The sequence below is a fragment of the Paroedura picta genome, unplaced genomic scaffold (genome assembly GCF_049243985.1).
Source record: "Paroedura picta isolate Pp20150507F unplaced genomic scaffold, Ppicta_v3.0 Ppicta_v3_sca21, whole genome shotgun sequence".
Taxonomy (NCBI): Eukaryota; Metazoa; Chordata; class Lepidosauria; order Squamata; family Gekkonidae; genus Paroedura; species Paroedura picta.
In genome coordinates, this window is record NW_027518618.1 from 1,931,881 (window position 1) to 1,953,515 (window position 21,635).

The 21,635-nt window shown below is 52.1% G+C and overlaps 1 protein-coding gene across 6 annotated transcripts; it reads left to right on the forward strand.

Annotated features, from left to right (window-relative positions):
• Window positions 1-28: 28 nt before the first annotated feature.
• FKRP (fukutin related protein) lies at window positions 29-19,592 on the forward strand. 6 transcript variants are annotated; one of them, XR_013227558.1, is made up of 7 exons: window positions 29-168; window positions 1,995-2,100; window positions 6,166-6,225; window positions 7,529-9,176; window positions 11,811-11,891; window positions 12,542-12,588; window positions 17,702-19,592. XR_013227558.1 is itself a non-coding variant. In XM_077318470.1 (5 exons), exon 4 carries the CDS (start codon window positions 7,621-7,623, stop codon window positions 9,130-9,132), a length of 1,512 nt encoding a protein of 503 aa, XP_077174585.1. In that variant the 5' UTR covers window positions 29-168; window positions 1,995-2,100; window positions 6,166-6,225; window positions 7,529-7,620; the 3' UTR covers window positions 9,133-9,176; window positions 10,682-12,507. The 6 variants fall into 6 exon arrangements, 4 of the variants coding, with proteins under 4 accessions (XP_077174585.1, XP_077174586.1, XP_077174588.1 ...); XR_013227557.1 differs by lacking the exon at window positions 17,702-19,592 and having other exon boundaries at window positions 7,529-11,891; window positions 12,542-13,473; XM_077318470.1 differs by lacking the exons at window positions 12,542-12,588; window positions 17,702-19,592 and having other exon boundaries at window positions 10,682-12,507.
• The last annotated feature ends 2,043 nt before the right edge of the window (window positions 19,593-21,635 follow it).

Consider the following 21,635-nt stretch of genomic DNA (forward strand, 5'->3'; position numbering starts at 1 on the left):
GGCGGAGGGCGGCGAGGGACGGCGGGGGAACTTCCTGCCAAATAAAGAGCCGGCCCGGAAGTGCGGCCTACTCCGCCGCCTCCACCACTACGACGACGGCGGCGGCGGCGGCGGCGAACGCGGCCTAGCCGTGGAGGGGAGGAGGCGGGGTTGCCGTGGCGACGCGAGGTGAGGGCTCGGCCGCTCTGGACAGGCCCGCCGATTGGGCGGGAGGGAGGGAGGGAGGGAGGGGTTGCCGTGGCGACGGGGCGGCGCCGTTCCTCCCGCCCTCCCTTCCCTCCCTCTGGGGGTTCGTAGGCAGGGCCAGGGCGGTCTCCATGGTGACGGGGCCTAGCAAGGCATGGGGTGGCCCCCTTCAGCGAAACCCCCTCCCGCCTATCCTGGCTTCCCAAGGGTGGATCCCCTCCTAAAGAAGACCCCCTATGTTCCCCCCCCCTTTCCCAAACAGCATGGAGTGTTTTAGGGGGCTGAGGGAAGGAGCAGGTGTTGCCATAGCAACTAGCCTGCTCCTTGGACAGAAATTTATTTTTTTCCCCATAGGTGTTATTTTAGCCTTCCTGAGACTCATGGCGAAATGGGACTATTTGAATTCCTCTCAAGCTGCCTTATATCTTCCCCATCTAATATCCTCACGACAACCCTGTGAGGTAGGGGAGGCTGAGACGGACCAAGGTCACCCTTGCAAGCTTTAGAGCTGAGGGAAGAACTAAACCAGGGGTAGTCAAACTGCGGCCCTCCGGATGTCCATGGACTACAATTCCCATGAGCCCCTGCCAGCGAATGTTGGCAGGGGCTCATGGGAATTGTAGTCCCTGGGCATCTGGAGGGCCGCAATTTGACTACCCCTGCCTTAAACAGTACCACAGGACTTGCAGGACAGAACTGTTCTGCCAGATCTATGGTTGAAGCCCTAAAATAACATCGGGTACAGATACAGATTACCTTTAATGGCATAAAAAAACTCAAAGAAATAACATCAAAATCCACTGGCCCTATCAAAATCCTCCTAATTAAACTCCGTTGGTGAATTATAGTGTATGCCCCCCCCCCTCTCCCTTGAGAGGAAGACAGCTTCAGGCTGTCTTTCAGTTTTTAGAATTTTAAAACCTAGGTTAATTTAAATTTCTCTTTTTGACTTGACTCTACTGGTCAAGTTCCAGGAGGTAACACCGGTCTTCCTAACACTCTCCAGCCAATCCTCTGTTTTGAGCTGCCACTGACTGCCAGTAGTCCATTTCCAGATGTTTTCTTGCCTCATGGCAATGAGGACAGATGCAGGCAGTGGGCCCTGATCTTTTGAACCAGTGGTCCCTAGAAATCCAGGACAGGGTGATGGGCACAACCACAAAAATGTTTGTCACAGGAGGTGTAGCCAATGTCAGAAGGCCAAGGAGTGAGGTTATGTGTAACTCTTGACCAGGGGTAGTCAAACAGCAAGCAAATGCTGGCAGGGGCTCATGGGAATTGTAGTCCATGGACATCTGGAGGGCCGCAGTTTGACTAACCCTGCTCTTCAGCATTTCAGGCAGAAACTCTTCTTTAGGAGGATGGTTTCAAAAATGAACATGTATTGTAAACATCTATCTATTCTTGTATACACACAGCCTGTTGAGCTTGCTAAGAAACACTCATCTGGCAGAGCTCCAATGGCCAATCAGAAGCTCTGCTGGCACCACCTGGCCACACCCACATTCTAAAAAAAGCTTGGTGGGCACAAGGAAGGGGGCATTGGCATCCATGGGAGCCACGTTGGGGACCCTGGAATAGGTTCATGTTTGGCCATACTGATGGTGAAAAGCAGGGGTGGCCAAATGGTGGCTCTCCAGAGGTCCATGGACTACGATTCTCATGAGGCCCTGCCAGTACTGGCAGGGGCTCATGGGAATTGTAGTCCATGGGCCTCTGGAGAGCTACTGTTTGGCCATGTCTGCCCAAGAGAATCTTTTTGTGGTCGAACCAAAGAGTCAGGGCTGGTGTGTTTATTGTGTGTTCAGTTTGCTTTTCAGCTGGCTGAACACTGCCTTTGCTGACAACCACAGAGAATCTGGACCTGCCTCTTCACAACAGGTGTGGCTGTGAGCAAAACCGAAGGCCAGTGAGGTGAGTGGGCTGGAGTTAGTTCTGTTATTATTGGTGAGTTCCTTCTTTTTCCGTCCCTTCCCATCCCGAACTGGCAAGAACATCTGAAGAGACCAGCTGGAGCAGGCTGTTGGTACACGCAGCCCAGCATCCCGTCTCACACAGTTCCCAAACAGGGCACGAAGTCTGCGGTCCCCGAGGGCCCCTGATGCTGCCTCCTAACTCTGGGATTCAAAGGATTAGTGCCTCTGAGTGTGGAGGTTCCCCTCAGCCAACATGGCTAGTAGCTGCCGATGGAGATCCTCCATGTATCTACCTAATCCCATTTTAAAAGTCTCTATTCCTGCGGCCATCACTCCACCCTCTGGCAGCGAATTCCACACGTGAATCACTTTCTGTGTCAACTATAGCATTTCCTTTGGTCCATCCTGAACCTACTGCCCACCAGCTTCATTAGATGCCCTCAAGTTCTAGCATCTTGGGAGAGGGAGAAAAGTTATCCTTGTCAACTTACTCTACCCTGTGCATACTTTGATAACCCTCTCTTTTCTCAACTGACAATCCCCCCAGATTCTTCAGCCTTTCCTCCCAGGGAAGGTGCTTCAACCCCCTCATCGTTTTGGTTGCCCTCCTCTACACAGTGAGGACTGAACCTCTCAGATTCATGGGGATTGGAGAATTTCACAAATGGGAAGAGGCCTAAAGGGCATGCAGTCCAACCCACACAGACACTCACACCACACCCTGACAAATAACCATCCAGCTGCTTTTTCAACACCTCCACAAAGGGAGGACTCACAACATCCCTGCACAAATCGATTCCACCACTGAACTGCCCTTTTGGTCACTGCTTGCCCCTGGCACAAAAAGTCTTCCTTTGTCTTTGAGCTAAGCCTGGCTCAGCGGTAGTGCATCTGCCCGGTGTGTAGACAGTGCCAGGTTCAATCCCCAGCGTTTGCAATTGAAATCAGGTAGTCAGCGATGTGAAAGACTTCCACCACTTGGGGGCCTGCTGCCAGTTAATAGTATGTACCCTGGCTCAGTATAAAGCCACTTCATGAGACCTACCTGAGATCTTTGGACCTGGAATCCCACTTGGGAACTGGGGAGCTGCCTTCTAAGGTAACCCGTGCCTCACACAATCTTCATGGGCAGCCCCCTGCATAACATACAGTAGTAATCCAGTGTTATTTGTGCATTTTTAATTGCTTAAATTATTTGGTCTTTTTAGGTTCAGGACAAACAAAAGGAAATACAACCTTACAATAAGTCATTCAAATATAGAATTCACTGCCAGAAGATGGTCACAGGAATAAACAGCTTTAGATAGATTCATGGAGGAGAGGATCTGTCAGGGGCTACTAGCCATGAGATCTGAGGCTACTAGCCTCTCTGCCCTGTTATTGACTCTCCAGAGCAACTGGTTGGTATTTGGCCTCTGTGTGATACAGGATGCTAGGGCACATGGGCCCGCACTGGTCTGACCCAGCAGGGCTCTCCCAATGTCCTCATGAAGGCCTCAGCATCCCTGCCCTGTGGCTGGCCCTCCAGGGGAACTGGCTGGCCCCTGGATGAGACGGGAGGCTGGGCTGGATGGGCCCTCCCTGGTCTGACCCAGCAGGGCTCCCCTGATGTCCTTAGGAAGGCCTTGGCCTCCCTGCCCTGTGGCTGGCCCTCCAGAGGAACTGGCTGGCCCCCTGTCTTGGACAGGAGGCTGAAATAGATGGACCCTCAGTGGTCTGATCCAGCAGGGATCTTCTGGTGTTCATGTATACACCGCCTTGTGGACCCTGACTGGGTGGAAAGGTGGAGTGAAACATTTAAAATAAATATATAAATAATCCAGCTCAAATGTTATCAGGACATGGATGCAAAGATTACTCATGCCAGGCATACCCCAGGCAGCGAACTGTTACCACGTCCTATGCTAAGAGGAAATTTATTTCATTTATTCGATTGATTCCTCCCCCATCTTTCTCCCCCCCCCCGGGAATGCAGAGCAGTCGATGTTGTTCTCCTCTGCTCCATCTTACCCTCACAACAACCCTGCGAGGCAGGTTAAGCCAGAAGAGTGTGACTGGCCCCATGGCACCTAGTAAATTTCCAAGACACAGCTGCGGATTCGAACCCTGGTCTCCCAGATCCTAGTCCATCACTCTTAGCCACTACCCCCCAATGGCTTCCTTCTTGGTGAGTGGACAACTTCCTCTCACGACATTGACCTCCCCCCCATATATTACTGTTTTATGCTTGGGAACAAATGGTACGAATCTGCACATCTTGCAGAAAGCAGCACCAGAGCAGGCCCAGAACCCTTTTCACTGTGCCTGACTTCCTCAAGCATTCAGAGCAGGGTTGCCAGCCTCCAGGTGGGGCCTGGAGAGCTCCTGTATTTAAAACTGATCTTCAGCTTACAGAGATCAGCTCCCCCGGAGAACATGGCTGCTTTGGAAGATGGACTCTCTGGCCTTGCTCCCTGCTGAGCTCCCTCCCCAATCTCCACCCTCTCTAGGACCCAAAATCCCCAACTATTTTCCAACCTAGAGCTAGTTCAGAGTCAAGCCAGCATCTCCCTGCAGAGCCCCTCCTTCTGGGCTTGGCACAACCAAATGTTGGGAACTGGCTTTTACGGAGACAGAGAGATCCCTGTGAGAAGGGGGAAACAAAGGCAGCTGTGTCTTCTCCCCATGCAAGAGAGGATGCACAGTGGCGGGAAGCGGGGCAGCTGAGGATTGTTCCTTTTTTAAAAAACCGTGGCCTTGGTCCCCCTGGAGAAACTAAAAGCCAGATCCAAAGAAGGCGAAAGGACAGCAGCTCTCCCCTGCCAGTTTGCCACACTGCCTGGGAAGATGCCTGGTCGTTTAGAACAATTTTTTCAGAAACATGTTGAGGATTTGCCTTCGCTGGCTCTGCCCTTTCTCGGCCTGCCAGCTGCGGGTTGAAGCCCCGAGGCATTGTGGGCAGCAGGGAGGGGACGAAGCTGGCAGCTGGTTTCTCTCCTCGGCTCCCACCCTCCTCGGAGAGACACTCAAGAAACCGATAACCTGCTGTTGTGCTGTCCGCTCTCACTTGCATGGGAGGGGGGAAATCCCAGTCCAGGTTCTACATCGAGAAGGACAAACACTATGAACAAAAAGGTTCGTCTTCTTGAGGAAGGGCACTTCTCGCAGCTTTGACTTGGGGCAGGAATTCAGCTTCTCTGGAAGCTTTTGTTCAAGGTACCCACCACAGGTTCCTTTCCATAAGAGCCCTTCTCCCTGGGTTTAGATCAGTAACCCCCAACCTTCACAGGGCCTGCTAGGGCAGTGGTCCCCAACCTTTTTATCACCGGGGACTGGTCAACGTTTGACAATTTTACTGAGGCCTGGGGGCAGGGTAGTCTTTTGCTGAGGGATGTCGCCGCCGCCGGCTGAGCCCCTGCTCCATTTGCCTTCCCACCACCACCCCTGACTTCCTGCTGCCCACTGGGGGGCGCTGCCAGCAGCAGCTGCGCAGTGTCACACCAAGGGGGAACCCCAGCCATGGCGGCCACCGGAGAGCCCCAAAGGTGAGCCAGTGTGGCAGGGCAGCACCCGAGGCAGCAGCCGGGGAGGAGGACGAGGAGCCGCGGCCCGGTACTGACTGATCAACAGACCGGTACCGGTCCCCGGACTGGAGGTTGGGGACCACTGTGCTAGGGAACTGCAGTGACACGAGTCCTGAGATCAGTGAGTTCCCAGAGGAGGCTGCCTGCTGGGTCTCTGCATGATCCGTTGTGAGACCTTGCATTCTTCCACTCAGCCTCCATTTGGGTAGTTAACCGGATCACATGAGGTCGAATCAATGATGTCTCCTGATGCAGAGAAACAGTCACCCCCCTGACCAGTTGCTTTTGTTGAAATAATTTCAGACTTTGAGGGAGACTTAGCCATCGTGTCCCTCTCCAAACAATGCGGTCTCTTCCTCCCAATTAGAAGGCAAGTCAACTTAACAATGCAACATGACCAATAACTTTATAGATCACTTAGAGCCATTTTGTTACATGTTTTCATTTGCTTTTTCATTGCTTAATTGCTATTCAAAAACTATTTGTTATCTTTGTTGCAGATGCTAAAGACACCTAAATCGAACGCGTGATCGCTTGTTGAGGGTCTGTTGAGCCACAAGGTGAGTTTTTGATTGGGCACAATCTTTAAATAGGTTTATTCTACCTTAAATTCTTTTCCCTCTGTAATTTAAAATTTCTTTTTAGTACTAATAATGTCTAAATGACACCTGATTTTTATTTTTGTAGAAACTTCTCACCGTATTTGAGGGAGGGAGTATCTCTGAGGTTCTATTGAACAATAGCTGTCTTTGCTTTGACTCAATACATTTGTTTTACATATTTTGCATTTTGGTGGTTATTAATCTTATTATTATTAACAATATTGTGAATTGAAAAAGACCCATTTCGGGTCGAAATATCATGTATGTATATATATATTTTCTTACCTATCTACTTATATCTTGGCTTGGGGCAGTTCACAACTTAATAAATACATTAAAACAGGGGTAGTCAACCTGTGGTCCTCCAGATGCCCATGGACTACAATTCTGATTTACAGTGTCATGCCCAAGTGATCCCCACCACCACCAAAAGTCTCCAGAATTCAGCCTGGCCTGGAGGAAGTTCACCTACCATCCCACGGTGGCCATCGGCAATTCCCTGGGTATGCAAGGAAGGGCCCCAAGAGACAAACCCTGGCACATCCCCTCCTGCCCACCCACTCACAATCTGCCTAAGTCCATAAAATGTTCATTTCTGTCAGGTGACTATCTAGTCTCTGCTTAAAAACTCGCAAAGAAGGAGAACCCACCACCTCCCGAGGAAGCCTGTTCCACTGAGGAACCGCTCTGACTGTCAGGAACTACTTCTGGATGTTTTGCTGCCTTCTGTTTTGCTCCCTTCTAGTACTGCGATTTAGACCAAGGTTCCTCAATGTGGTGCTTTCCCATGCAGCCAGCTGGGTGACCTTGGGATAGTTACAGTTCTCTTAGAGCCATTTTAGCAGTATAGTTCCCTTGGAGCTCTCTCAGCCCCACCCACCTCACGGGATCTCTGATGTGGGGAAAGAAAGGTGTTTGCATGCAGCTTTGAGACTCCTTTGGGTGGTGAAAAGTGGTGGAGTATAAAAAATAACTCTTCTTCTTTGATGAATTGAATGGTACCATTCTTTTGTTATTTTACTTATTTCTTTTATACCGTGCCTTTCTTTCCAACAGGTAGTGAAAACCAGCAGGGTGTAAAAAGCTAGCTCTTCTTCTTGATCCAGGTCTTCTGCTCTGTGTGTGTGTGTGTGTGTGTGTATGTGTGCCCATGGGCTCAGAAAGGCGGGGGGACCTCTGGTTTAGATTATCCTTCGGGTATCTTGCAGCTCATAGCACCAGAGCCGTTTTCTGTTTCAATGCTTTCTTCGTGGCTTCCCAGGTGGTCTAAGCTTGGATGGATGAGGCCGGCCCCGCAGGAGCCCTCATGGTCCAGAGGCCAGCCCCCCATGACGCCCTCCTGGCCCTCGCATCATGCGCGTCACCTTCTGCCAGGCCGTGCTGGGAGTCGCCATTGCGTTTAACCTGCTGGTCCTCTACTACATCTCACGGCTGCAGCAGCATGTTCTCCACCGCCACCGAGACCACGCACAGCCCAACGCCCGCCAGCAGACCAACCCCCTGAGGCCTGGCATCACTGTCCTCATCAGAGAGTTCGAAGATTTTGAAAACTACGTCCCGGATGTGGCTCGCTCTTTCCTGAGGCAGGAACCGGAGCTGCCCGTCGTGGTGGCCGCGGACCGCCTGCCGTACCCACCCCTGGTCCTCCCCAACTCTCCCAACATCCAAGTGGTCTTGCTCAAGCCGTCCCCGGACCAGCCTGCCCACGTCTTCAGGCCCGAGGCCTACGTGAAGACGGAGCACATTGCCCTGGTGCCCGATGGGGTGAAGGCGGATTTGACATCCCAGCTGGAGCGGATGCTGGAAGAGTTCAAGGCCAGCCAGAACATGGCGGAAATGGTTGCGGCTCCCGTCCATTCCACGACCCCCCTCCGGTGCCTGAACCTCCGGGTCAGCCTTAAGGAATGGACGGCTGAGTACAGCGCGGCTCCCCCTTCTTCCAAGCTGTGCACGGCCTTGAAGGGAGAGGCCGTTCTCCTCTTCCGCACCAAGGACTTCTTCAGCCTCTCCGCCCCCCTGGCCAAGCCCTTGCTGACCTCCCTCTTCATCCAGACCACCCTGCGGGGTTGGGCAGTTCGCATCCTCGATGTCTCTTTCTCGGCGCTCCACCACCCTCTGCTCACCTCCTCACACAACCAGTGGAAGGCTGACAACCTCGCCCGGGCCAACCGCTTGCAGCTCTTCCGGGACTTCGGAATCAAGCGGGTCGTGCTGGAGGATGGGAAGGAACAGTGGTTTGGGTGTGGCAAGGAGACCCCCCGGTGCTTTGGAACGATCCACGATGACACCCCAGAATACCTCTACCAAAACCGCTGGACTCCACCCTGCTGTCTCAAGGCATTGAGGGAAACCGCCAAATACGTCATCAACATCTTGGAGACGTCCGGCGTCCGGTACTGGCTGGAAGGGGGAACGCTCCTTGGGGCAGCCCGTTATCACGACCTCATCCCGTGGGACTACGACGTCGATCTCGGCATCTACCTGGAGGACATCCCCAACTGCGAGCTGCTCCGGAGTGCTGAGTCGGGCTCCATCGTCGATGAGAAGGGCTTTGTCTGGGAGAAAGCCATCGAGGGGGACTTCTACCGGGTGCAGTACAGCGAACACAATCACTTGCACGTCGACCTCTGGCCCTTCTATCCCAAGAATGGCGTGATGACCAAGGACACCTGGATGGACCATCGGCAAGACATTGAGTTCCCGGAACACTTCCTCAAGCCCTTGGTCCCCATCCAGTTTGCCGGCTTCTTGGCTCTCGCACCCAACAATTACCGGGCCTTCCTGGAGCTGAAGTTTGGAGAAGGGGTGATTGAAAACCCAGAATATCCCAACCCAGCACTGAAGAGGATGGAGAAGGAGAACTGAACGAGCCCTTTTGGCAGTTCTGGGCCTTGTAGGGAGAGGGCCTTGTGAGTATCTCGCGGAGACTTTTCCCTTTTGTGTGTGGGTTACAGCTGTAATCTGGAAACATTCAAAGATCCCTGCCTCTGACATCCGTTGGCCATCCAGGTCAGGGCAAGAGACAAACAGAAGGGGTTGGCCCTTGCCTGCCTCTGCGTAGCAACCCTAGACTTGCTTGGTGAGCTCCAGCTACTAACCAGAGTCGACTCTGCTTAGCTTCTGAATGGGATGAGACAAAAAGGTGGTTGGCCCTTACCTCCATCCTGCTGGGGGGTCCTCTTTCAAGAAGATGCCTCGGGGGGGGGGCTGGAGAGTGACAGCTCTCCCTCTTCTCTGTTGCCACGGGTAAACCGCCTCTGTGTCCAGCAGACACATTTGGAAGGTTAAAATTTAGAGGAATTGCTGGGTTGTTGAAGGCTTTCACAGCCAGAGTCAACTAGCTATTGTGGGTATTCCAGGGTGGGAGGTCAATATGGTGTGGCAGTTTTAGTCCCTGGCATTTCACCACTAACTGTTCACATGCTCCACACTTTGGCATAGAGAGATCCCCATCTGGCTAATGAACTCCACCCAGACACAGGAAAAAACACTTCCTAATGAACTCCACCCTGACCCCAGAAACACATTTCCTAATGGATTTGCTAATGAATTCTACCAAAACACAGGAAAAGCACTTCCCCATGGACTTTCTAATGAACCCCACACCGATTCAAGTAGCACATTTACTAATGGACTTGCTAATGAACATCCAGACACAGGAAAAACACTTCCTGATTGACTTTCTAAGGCACTCCACCCAGGAACACATTTCCTAATGGACTTGCTAATGAATATCACCCAGACACAGGAAAAGCACTTCCTGGTTCCAGTCCATCCCCTGGAAGAATCTCAGATAAAAATATACAAAAAAGGATACACAGAATCAAGCAATAGAAAAAAGACACAATCTGTGTTCTGCTGACTGTACACAACAATATAATGGCAACTTGAAGAAAAGTTCTTCATACAGTTGTCAACTTAGATATTCTTTATTCCATTAGCTTCACTTGTAATATTCTTAACTTCAGTTCCAGTCCCCCGTTGTATATAGTGACAAGCATTTAGTTCAACTTGTTTTGATAATTCTTCAGACACTACAACAAACCATAAATGTGCTTAAAATACATGGAACGGCATGACTTACATATTTTTGTAGACGATAAAATGTAGAGCAGTGCCTTTATTTAAGGATATCAAGAGAGGGGAGTCTTAGGAATGTACTGTTGATAATTATTCCAGGGTATTGTAAGAATGTATTTCAAGCAGATTTATGGTTGGTTGTCTTGTCCGAAAGTGAGCCCCTGCCAGCGTTTGCTGGCAGGGGCTCCTGGGAATTGTAGTCCATGGACATCTGGAGGGCCGCAGTTTGACTACCCCTGGCCTATTGAAACAAGCTGAACTGAATAAAGAATATCTAAGCTGACAACAGTATGAAGGACTTTTCTACAAGATGCCTTTATATGGTTGCATACAGCCAGCAAGACACGGAATCCCAGATGAGACGTTCCACCCCACCCCAGCACGAAAAGGACACAGCAACTGTTCCCACACGGAGAGAGTCCCATCTTGCCACATCTTACCTCTGAAGATGCCAGCAAAACACTTAGGGACTAAAACCACCAGGCCACACTGGCCACGCAGCCTGGAAAACCCACATAACCCGGTTCCTCTGCTATTTCGTGCCCTGTGCTGGATGGCCCAGACTAGCTCAGAAGCTAAGCAGGGTTAGCTCTGCTCAGGATTTGGACGGGAGGCCAACCAAAGGAGCCCAGCGTTGCTCTGCAGAAGCAGGCAGTGGCAAACCGCCTCTGGTGGTGTCTGCCCTGACCAAGGTGGCTCAAGCTAGCCTGATCTTGTCACATCTAAACAAGGTTCAGCGGATGGCTATTTCGATGGGAGACCACCAAGGCTTGCTCTGCAGAGGCAGACAAGGGCCAATCACTACTCTTCATCCGATCTCTGAAGCTAAGCAAAACTCAGCATGGTTAGTCTTTGGAGGGGAGACCACCAAGGAAGTCCGGGGTCTCTCCGCAGAGGCTGGCAGTGCTCAACCCCCTCTGAACCCGTGTCGCCCTTAAAAGCCCACCAGGGGGCGCCATAGGTGAGCTGTGACTTGCCTGCACTTCCCACCACCGCTTTAGGATTGACTGTTCACGCCTGCCCTCCTCTCTGGAAAGGAGGGTTCCTCATCAGGAGGCTGAGCACAAGCGGGACGGTGGTTCTGCAGGAGGCAGTCAGCAGACAGGACAGGCCTGGCTTGGAGGCCGGCTCAAAGTGGGGGATGGTGCAGCTGGGGAGCTTGAGGGCTTAGCTCAGGAAGCAGGAAGGGGAAAGAATTCTCTTTTGAGGTGAGTGACAGACAACTCTGAGGGTGATCCTTTGCGGCAGGGCAGCTGGGGTCCTTTCCCATTCAGAGGCAGAATCCCAGAGTCAGGAAGCAACATTGAGGGAAAGCCTTGGCCAGTGTTCCCTTAGGTGGGCCGTCCAGAGGAACTGGCTGGCCCTTGTGTGAGACGGGAGGCTGGACTGGATGGGCCCTCCCTGGTCTGACCCAGCAGGGCTCTCCTGAAGTCCTTAACATACACTCTCCTTCTGACTGACAGGAAGCAAAGACTTGAGAGGCCCCATCCCTGGACAATTTCTCCCTCTCACGGAGCCCACTGACAGAAGGGCAGTGTTTGCAGGTGAGCAGGCATCATTTCAGGCTACATGAGACGCTCCCCACACGTAGAAAACTTGCACCTAAAGATTTGGGTCCCTCTCCACCCACTGCTCTACCGTCCTATGCACAAGGAGCTCCTTTCCCCACAAAGATCTGCATTCAAGAACGTGATGTGCATTTAGTGTGCATGGCCCACCTGGGTGAGGCAACCCACAACTGTCTTATTCTATTGCATGCTTCGATCAGCTCTTTGTAGGGTTGTGTGCGGCGGCCGTTCCAGGCCCATTTGGAGGCCGTTCCAGGCACAACCCGAGCTCTTTGCCTTTTGATGTGGGGAAAGGGGAAGAGCATTTCAGGTCCTTGCGCAGGAATCTTTGTTTCTTCACTTTGCCGCATAGTCACGGGGCTGTCACATGAGGACAACTGAATGGGAGGTCTTTATGAGCCTCCTCTCCCAAACAATTATGTTTTAAAACAATTAAAATAATAAAAGACAACCTATGGGCCACTAACATTTAACCTGGCAAGCTTTTAGGTTCCTTTTTTTCATATCTGACCCCAAGGGAAAAGAACAAATGTCAACAAATGTCACTGTAAAGTCAAAAGTAAAAAATTAACCTGATCGAATGTTAGAATTCTTTGTTTCCAAATGTCCGGTGTTTTCTTTGGCAGTGTTTGACGTGAAAACCAGAAGTGCACCGGCCTGTTCCCTGATTCTGGTGTGCACCACACCACTTCCTGAAATGCTAAGGGCTACCTTCACAATGGCTGGGAGGGGGAGAGGGGGTTGTCATATAGGCAGTCCCTGCCCCTCGGTGCCCTACGGCTAAAGGACAGCCTTTCCTGGGCCCCTGTGTGCCTTGACACTTTTAGGGCTACGGTGGGACCACACAGCACGTATCGCTAGATTCACACCCGGCACAGGGACACATTTCTTCAGGAAACAGCTTTTTCCTCTTTCCACTTTTCTACCAGATTGCAAGAAGTTCAGTACCCATCTCGCCGCAGTTCACCTCATCCCCCAATGTCTTTACAGCCGCTAATCACTGGATCCTTTCTGTGGTGTTATGTTCACAGGGTTACATCAACAGGGCACCTTTAAAGCAAAAGAGGAGCCTGGATGAGGCTCAGGTGTGTAGGTCTCTGCCCAGTTTCTCCTGGGTCACTTTGGGAACTGGCCTAGCAAATTCTGGGCCATACGGGCACCTTGAAAAACAGCTGGTTTTGCTAAACAGCAGAAGTGCTGGATTTTGTATCCCACTGTTTACTACCCAAAGGCGTCCCAAAGCAGCTTTCAATCCCCTACCCTTCCTCTTGGTGAGGCTGAGAGAGCTGAGACAAAACTGCTCTGAGGGAACTGGGACTAGCTCCAGGTCATCCAGCCGGCTGCGTGTGGAGGAGCGGGGAATCAAATCCGTTTCTCCAGATTAGAGTCGGCTGCTCTTTAACCACTCCCTTGCACTGTCTGTCGAAGCCCTCAGATAGAAGCGTCCTGGAACATTTTCTCACCCAGCTCTAGAAATGTTCCATCAGGAAAGCCCAATGTTGTTTTAACGATTTGTGTGAGCCGCTGGGTCACAAAAATAAAAAAATTTGGTCTGCTACACAGTTGAATCATTTCGAGGGTCCCCCAGGCGAGAAAGCCGAGGGCGGCATCTGCATGAGAACTGAACTGGATTCTGAACCAGGTGCGAGATCAGAGGTCGCCCATCAGAGAGCCCAACTGCAGGTGGTGAGTGGAGTTCCGTGTACTCCTCACTGCTGGCTCCAGAGGGGGCAACACCAAGAAGTCTATTTCCCAGCAACACGTTACGTTCGAGCTTGGCCAGAGAGAGGGGCACACTTGCCACCCTCTTATCTGACAGTGAGATCCAGGTCAGAACCCTGACCACCTTGCCTTCAGCTCAGACCCAAAGGACAGCACTTCTGCTGCAGTAGCTTCCTCCTCCTCCCTATGAGGTCGTGACCTCCCAAACATCCTACGGTGAAAAGCCTTGCTTGGGCCTTGCTGACTGAGGGCTGGGGTCCCTCCGTCTCCCGTTGGCCCTTTCTCTTTTCCCTTAGACTCTCCCTAGCATGAGTCTCTCTTCTAGTGGCTGAATTCCACCAATAGGTACATCCGGAGGTTACAAAGCTACCAGTTTATGACTTGACCAAGGAGAATATTTACGAGATTTCTTCAAGGTGAGAGGTTCCAGTGATTGATTTCTACAGGGGTGGGAGGAATCTGCAAGCTTTAGGATTCGTGTAAGCCAGCCTTTCTCAACTTCTTTACCCCTGAAACATTCTTCAGGTTCGAGGAACCCCAGAAGTGGCTGATCACGCAGAATACGGTTGGGAAGCAGAGGCGCTTCCCTTCCCGCCCCTCTCCAAAACCATCATTGGAGGGGGCAGGTCAGCATGACTATATATGGTCATGTCACCCGATAAATGTTTAGCAAATTTTAAAATATACATAAAAATTAATTAACTCCTACCCATTCTGGAAACCCTTCCAGGGCCGTCCAAAAACCTCCGGGTTTCACAAAATCCTGGCTGAAAACCCCTGAGGTCTTTCCTTCATTGGCTGAAATCCTTACGGACACTCCCAGGATCCAGGCAGTCTCTCCTCTCTGTTTTGACGCACGGATGACAATCTTCCCCGCGCTTTATCTGGGTTGTTTGACTTGCTATGGCTGATGCCAGAAGCACCCTACATCTCCTGGAATGATTTTTGAATTCTCTTCTGGTAGGACTTTATGTCTGCTTTGGAGTGAAATAATTTAGCCGGGAGTAACTCATCACTGCCCTGGAAGGATATGACTTTTGTTCTTTCCTCCTTCCTTTGATGGTTTGCGGACTGGCTTTGAACTGGCTGAGCCATTCAGGGTACTGTCGGCTTTCGAGTCTTCTGTGTAATGCCCTTACTCCTGGGGCTGCGTTTTCACAGCTGCTGCATTTTAAACAGCTATTCCCCCTTTTCCTTGCTTGTGACTTGTGCTGTCCATGAAATCTGCAGAGAACTCCTCCCACACCAGAGTTCAAATGAACTCATGAAATTCCGGCTCCCTGACCTTGGCCATGTCCTCCAATCCAAATTCCTTGGAGAAAGCAATTATGTCAGGACTAGCTTTAAAGCCCATTGTATGTTTAAGTACAACGGGCGCTAGCATCCCCGTTCCCCACCACCACCCAGCAGCCCTCCCAGCAGCCCTCCCCCCTCCCCAGGCCCACCGACCTCTCCCTGCCCCAGTGAGGGGCAGAATGGCACTAATTGCCCTCAGGGGGCATTGGAGGAGAACCACTATGTAGTTAGCATAGTTGAATTGGGAACTCCCTGGTATTTTCCAAGAACCTTTTCCTGCGTCCTGATTGGCTCAGCTGGCGACTTCCTGCTCCTTTGAGCACACATCCTGCTTGCCTTTCTCTTTATTTGATGTAGAGCCAGTTTGGTGTAGTGGTTTGGAGTGTGGACTTCTAATCTGGCATGCCGGGTTCGATTCTGTGCTCCCCCACATGCAACCAGCTGGGTGACCTTGGGCTCCCCACAGCACTGATAAAACTGTTCTGACCGAGGAGGAATATCAGGGCTTTCTCAGCCTCACCCACCCCACAGGATGTCTGTTGTGGGGAGAGGAATGGGAAGGCGACTGTAAGCCGCTCTGAGCCTCCTTCGGGTAGGGAAAAGCGGCATCTAAGAACCAACTCTTCTTCTTCTTCTTCTTTTGAACGTTAGGCAATTAGGACTGTCTCTTCTCTTACTCACAAAATTTGGTTCTCTTAGCAATAAAACTAGTTTCCTCCTTTGAGCATTTCACGCTGTGCCCCTTTGCCTATCTAAACCCTGCAGACAGATATTTCCTGCATTCTGCAGGGGGTTGGACTAATGACCCTGGAGGTCCCTTCCAACTCTGTGGTTCTGTATCTCTGCTGCAACCACCCGGACAAAAAGGGGTTGGGAGGCGCCTGGCCCTGCCTAGAGGGAAAGGCTCCTTCTCCCAGTGGCCGGTCTTCCCAGGGAGAGGTGCAGTGCAAATCCCCTTTCCTGTGTTGTGCCACACCCCTGGTTTGGCACAGAGGGAGAATGAAAGGAAGTTAAGGTCTCTCCTCCGAGGCAGAGCCCCCTGCCAGCGTTCGCTGGCAGGGGGCTCCTGGGAATTGTAGTCCATGGACATCTGGAGGGCTGCGGTTTGACTACCCCTGCCTTAGAGAGGTTCTAGGGAGCAGGAGAAGGCAGGACCAAACCTCTCTGTTCCTTGGGCATGGCCAGTTCAGAAACTCCTTGAAGCGGAAGAAGAGGAGGAGGAGGAAGAGGAGGAAAAAAGGGAGGAGGGCTGGGCTTTTGTACCCCCTCTTCATGGCCTGAAGGAGTCCCAGAGCGGCCTCCGATCGCCTTCCTTTCCCCACCACAGACACCCAGTGAGGGAGGTGGGGCTGAGAGAGCCCTGACAGGACTGGGACTGGCCCAGGGTCACCCAACTGGCTGCATGTGGAGGAGGAGTGGGGAATTGAACCTGGTTCTCCAGGGCCTAGTCTGCATCTCTTGATTTTCCCCGCTTTCGTTATTTTCTATCTCCGTTTGATTCGGGCCCGGATCTGCAACAAACGCTTTTCCCGAAACCAGTCAGCTTTGACTCACTTTCGTCATCCGCATCATTAAGTAAAAATAGGATTGCTGCCGTTTTGAATCTCAGTGAGGTGCCGCCGTGTTCGGCCTCGTGACCCTTTCTGGGACTTGAGATTGTGACCCATGTCAAGACCCACAAGGTGGAGCCCAAGATTAGGCAATGGACTGGCCTGCAGTGTCCTCTACTGCCCGCCAGAGGGCGCTTGGAGATGTCATGGTTAGGATCAGGGGTAGTCAAACTGCGGCCCTCCGGATGTCCGTGGACTACAATTCCCAGGAGCCCCTGCCAGCGAATGCTGGCAGGAGGCTCCTGGGAATTGTAGTCCACGGACATCTGGAGGGCCACAGTTTGACTACCCCTGGTTAGGATTGTCTAAAACAATGTTCTCTCTCTAAACAGAGCAATACAGAGTTTTCCCTTGCAAAATAATTTTTTTCCTTTAAAAAAAAAAAGCCCTGGTGTTTACAGGGCGCTATAAGGGGATCAAGAATGCTATGTGTTGAGTTGTCCTCAGGTGGCTCACTGCGGACGGTGCTCTGCCAGTAGTTCTGCATCAACTAGGGCAGGGGTAGTCAAACTGCGGCCCTCCAGATCAGTGGTCCGCAACCTTTTTCAGGCTGCAGACGGCCAGCGGCGGGGAAGGGCGATCGCCTGGCCGCGCATGCAGGGAGGCAGGGAGCCGCGGCCTGGTGCCAGGGCCTTCGCAGCCCGGTGGTTGGGGACCACCGCTCCAGATGACCATGGACTACAATTCCCTTGAGCCCCTGCCAGCAAACGCTCATGGGAATTGTAGTCCATGGACATCTGGAGGGCCACAGTTTGACTGGTTCGATTCCCCCCCCCCCCCCGTAATGTTTTCCCTCCTTTAAACTCTGTTGTTTATTACAGTCAGATTGGCCAGGCTTCCCCCCCCCCCCCGCCCCACACCACGTGATTCCTAGCACCAAACACTTTAAAATCAACAAGTGGAATCACATTTCTGCCCTGTCATGCTTTCGCGGAGAAAGATACAGCCTCTGGCGCCAGGTTTTTAATGCGTGCCCCCCCCCCTTCCAAGATTTACAATCTGTCCTGCTCAGGGCAGCTAAGAGCAGCGTCAGAAGCACAGAATGTTGTCCGCAGAGGGGGCTGCTGCGTTCCGGGAAACGGGGATGGAGAGACTGAAAAAAACAAAGAGCTTTCTGTGGAATTTGCCTCACCCGATCTTATCGACATTTCCGGACAGTGACTCTCCCAGGATGCGCTGGAGGGCTTTTCCTACCAAGGGGGCCACGACGTTTTCCACTGAAGCGGTCGAGGACTGAATTGGAACACACAGATGAAGCTGCCATCTACTGAATTGGACCCTCCAGTCGGATATCCTTAATCCCTGCTCAGGCTGGGGTCTCAGGTGGAGGTCTTTCCCATCCCCTCCTGCCTGGTCTTTAAGGGGAGATGCCGGGAATTGAACCTGGGACCTTATGCATGCCAAGCAGGGGTTCTGCCATTGAGCCACAGCCCCTCTCCAGGGTCTCACACAGACATCTTTCCCATCCTCTCCTGCCTGGTCCTTTATAACGGGAGATGCTGGGGATTGAACCAGGGACCTTCTGCCAATACCAATAACTTTATTACGGTGCTAGACCAGTAATAGGACCTTCTGTCTGCCAAGCAGAGGCTCTTCCACTGAGTGACGGCCTCTCCCTTCCAGATGTTCGTGGACTACAATTCCCATGAGCCAGCAAATGCTGGCAGGGGCTCATGGGAATTGTAGTCCATGAACATCTGGAGGACCACAGGTTGACTACCCCTGGGCTATAGCCTATTCCAACTCCCCCACCGGGCAGCGCAGTGGTCCTTTCCACTCAGCACAGGCTCTGGGCACGGTGCCTGCTCTCTGCCACTTCCGGCTGCCCCCGTCTTCCCAACCCTCCCCTCCCTCCATGCCAGCTGCTTCTGTTCTCCCAGGGCTCCCCGGGGCCAAACCGCAGAAGGAAGCAAGCAGGGACAAGATGCAGAGTACAGAAGACGCCGTTCCCCGAGGCCCTTCTTGTTCCTTGCCCTTTCTTTGTTCGCAGAACAGACTGGCGACCGTCCAGAGGGGCTCCACCCACACCACGGTTCGGCCAGGGCTTCCGTGAGCTGCAAACAGAGTCGGGACAGGCTGAGGAGTAGAGTAGGGTCGCCAGCCTCCAGGTGGGGCCTGAAGATCTACAGTGTGTCACGGGAGTGCAGAGCCAGCGTTGTGTCGTGGCGGCTTCTAATCTGGCAATCCAGGTTTGATTCCCCGCTCCCCCTCCACTAGCCGCCAGCTGGGTGACCTACAGTCCTGTCACAGCTGTTCTCACAAAAGGGGTTCTCTCAGAGCTCTTTCAGCCCCACCTCCCTCACAGGGTGTCTGTTGCAGGGAGAGGAAGGGACGGCGATTGGAAGCCACTTGGAGACTCCTTTGGGCAGCGAAAAGCAGGGAATAAAAATGAACTCTTCTTCTGTTATCTGGGAGTCCCCTCACTGTGGGAATTGTAGTCCATGGACATCTGGAGGGCCACAGGTTGACTATACATGCCCTGAATGGATGGTGGTCCAGGCCTTACTCGGTTGTTCAGAGCTTTCAAACTCTCCTCCCTATTCTTGGTTGACTTCATGAATCAGGCATCCATTTCGGCCTCCCCCAAGAGGATTGGGCTATCTGACTGGCAGAAGGACCGTGACGGGGACCTGCCTTGGCAGAAAGAGATGCACCCGGAGCCGCTGGGACTTGAGACTCCGTTCAGCCTTGGAAGCAGGCATGGCCCGGGGTGGGGATTCCGTCCTTCCCCGCCACTCCTGTCTGCACCGTGGGTTCATTCAGAGGTTGGAAGTGAGGCAAGGACACAGGATATGTCCCTCCCGATCCCTACAGCGCTCTCAAGGCGACTGTGTAGTTTTAGAAGAGCTGGGGGGGGGGTTACACCCCACTTTTCACTACTCAAAGGAGTCCCAAAGTGGCACGTAAACACATTTCCCCTTCCTGTCCCCTGGGTGGTAGAGTTCTAAGAGAACTGCTCTGCAATAACAGCTCTATCAGGACTGGGGGTAGTCCAAGGTCATGCAGCTGGTTTCATGCAGAGAAGTAGGGAATCAAACCCGGTTCTCTTTAACCACTAAGCTGCTCATTTTTAGCTGAAACAACCTTGCAGGGCTGGTGACAAGAGATGTGTGTGTGGGGGGGGGGGGGAAGAGAAGCTAGATCAATTGATTTATAATTACATTTTTAGACTGCCATTACCAGCCTGCGTAGAGCCTCTTGTGGCGCAGAGTGGTAAGGCAGCCGTCTGAAAGCTTTGCCCATGAGGCTGGGAGTTCGATCCCAGCAGCCGGCTCAAGGTTGACTCAGCCTTCCATCCTTCCGAGGTCGGTAAAATGAGTACCCAGCTTGCTGGGGGGGTAAACGGTCATGACTGGGGAAGGCACTGGCAAACCACCCCGTATTGAGCCTGCCATGAAATCGCTGGAGGGCGTCACCCCAAGGGTCAGACATGTCTCAGTGCTTGCACAGGGGATACCTTTACCTTTACCAGCCTGCGTACTCACGACAGCTAACATTTGGAACTCTGCAAAGGAAGGTTACAAAACCTGACGAAGGGAGATTTGATTCTCAAAAAAGTCACGCCTCCAAAATATTGTTAGTCACTAAGGTGTGGCTGGATTCGAATCTGGGTCTTGGGATCACTGTGGGGGATGGATGATCATAGAATCATAGAGTTGGGGGGGGTTCTCCAGGGTCATCTAGTCCAACCCCCTGCACAATGCAGGAACTCACAACTACCTGCCCACCCACAGTGACCCCAATTTCCTGCCCAAGTGATCCTGCTTCCAAAAAAAATCTCCAGAATCCAGCCTGGCCTGGAGGATGTTTACCTACCATCCCACAGTGGCAATCAGCAATTCCCTGGGTATGCAAGGAAGGGCCACAAGAGACAAACACTGGCACATCCCTTCCTGCCCACCCACTCCCCATCTGCCTAAGTTCACAGCATCAGCATTTCTGTCAGATAACTATCCAGCCCCTGCTTAAAAACTTCCAAAGAAGGAGAACCCACCACCTCCTGAGGAAGCCTGTTCCTCTGAGGAACTGCTCTGACTGTCAGGAACTTCTTCCAGATGTTTAGCCAAAAATTCTTTTGAATTAATTTCCACCCATTGGTTCTAGTCCAACCCTCCGGGGCAACAGAAAACAACTCTGCCCCCATCTTCATTATTCAAATGAGTAGATGTGTTGGCCTGAAGTAGCACAATAAAATCAGATTCCAGGAGCACCTTCAAGACCAACAAAGATTTATTCAAGGCGGGAGCTTTCGAGTGCAAGCACCCTTCGTCAAACTGTGATCTTCTTACATAGGGAATCGTGCAAGCAAAAATCAATCCTGTTACATCAGTAGACTGTGTGGCTGTATTGGGTTGTGACAGTCTACTGATGTAACAGGATTAACTTTTGCTTATATATTCCCACTGTCATGATGTCCTCCATGGACTACAATTCCCATGAGCCCCTGCCAGCAAACGCTGGCAGGGGCTCATGGGAATTGCAGTCCATGGACATCTGGAGGACCACAGGTTGACTATCCATGCCCTGAAAGGATGGTGGTCCAGGCCTTACTCGGTTGTTCGGAGCCTTCATAGTCTGAGTGCCTGCACTCCATCTTCTCTATGACAGCCCTTCAGGTATTGGGAGATGGTTATTGTTTCACCTCTTAGTCTCCTTCTCTCCAGGCTAAACAGACCAAGCTCCCCCAACCTTTCCTCATACGATTTGGTCTCCAAACCCCTCACCATCTTTGTTGCCCTCCTCTGGACACGCTCCAGTTTCTCTACATCTTGCTTCAGTTGTGGGAAGGGGTGGGGCCCCGGGTGGGTGTGTCCACAGCTGTGCTTCCCAACCCTATCCTGCCCCATCAGCCCACTACAACGATATAGGCTAGATATCAGGAAAAAGTTTTTCACAGTCAGAGTAGTTCAGCAGGGGAATAGGCTGCCTGAGGAGGTGGTGAGCTCCCCCTCACTGGAAGTCTTCAAGCAAAGGTTGGATGCACACTTTTCTTGGATGCTTTAGGATGCTCTGGGCTGATCCTGCGTTGAGCAGGGAGTTGGACTAGGTGGCCTGTGTGGCCCCTTCCAACTCTAGGATTCTATGATTCTAG

Bases quoted from the DNA above. Each gene is read 5' to 3' on its own strand.
- FKRP (XM_077318470.1), top strand. From the start codon at position 7,621: ATGCGCGTCACCTTCTGCCAGGCCGTGCTGGGAGTCGCCATTGCGTTT.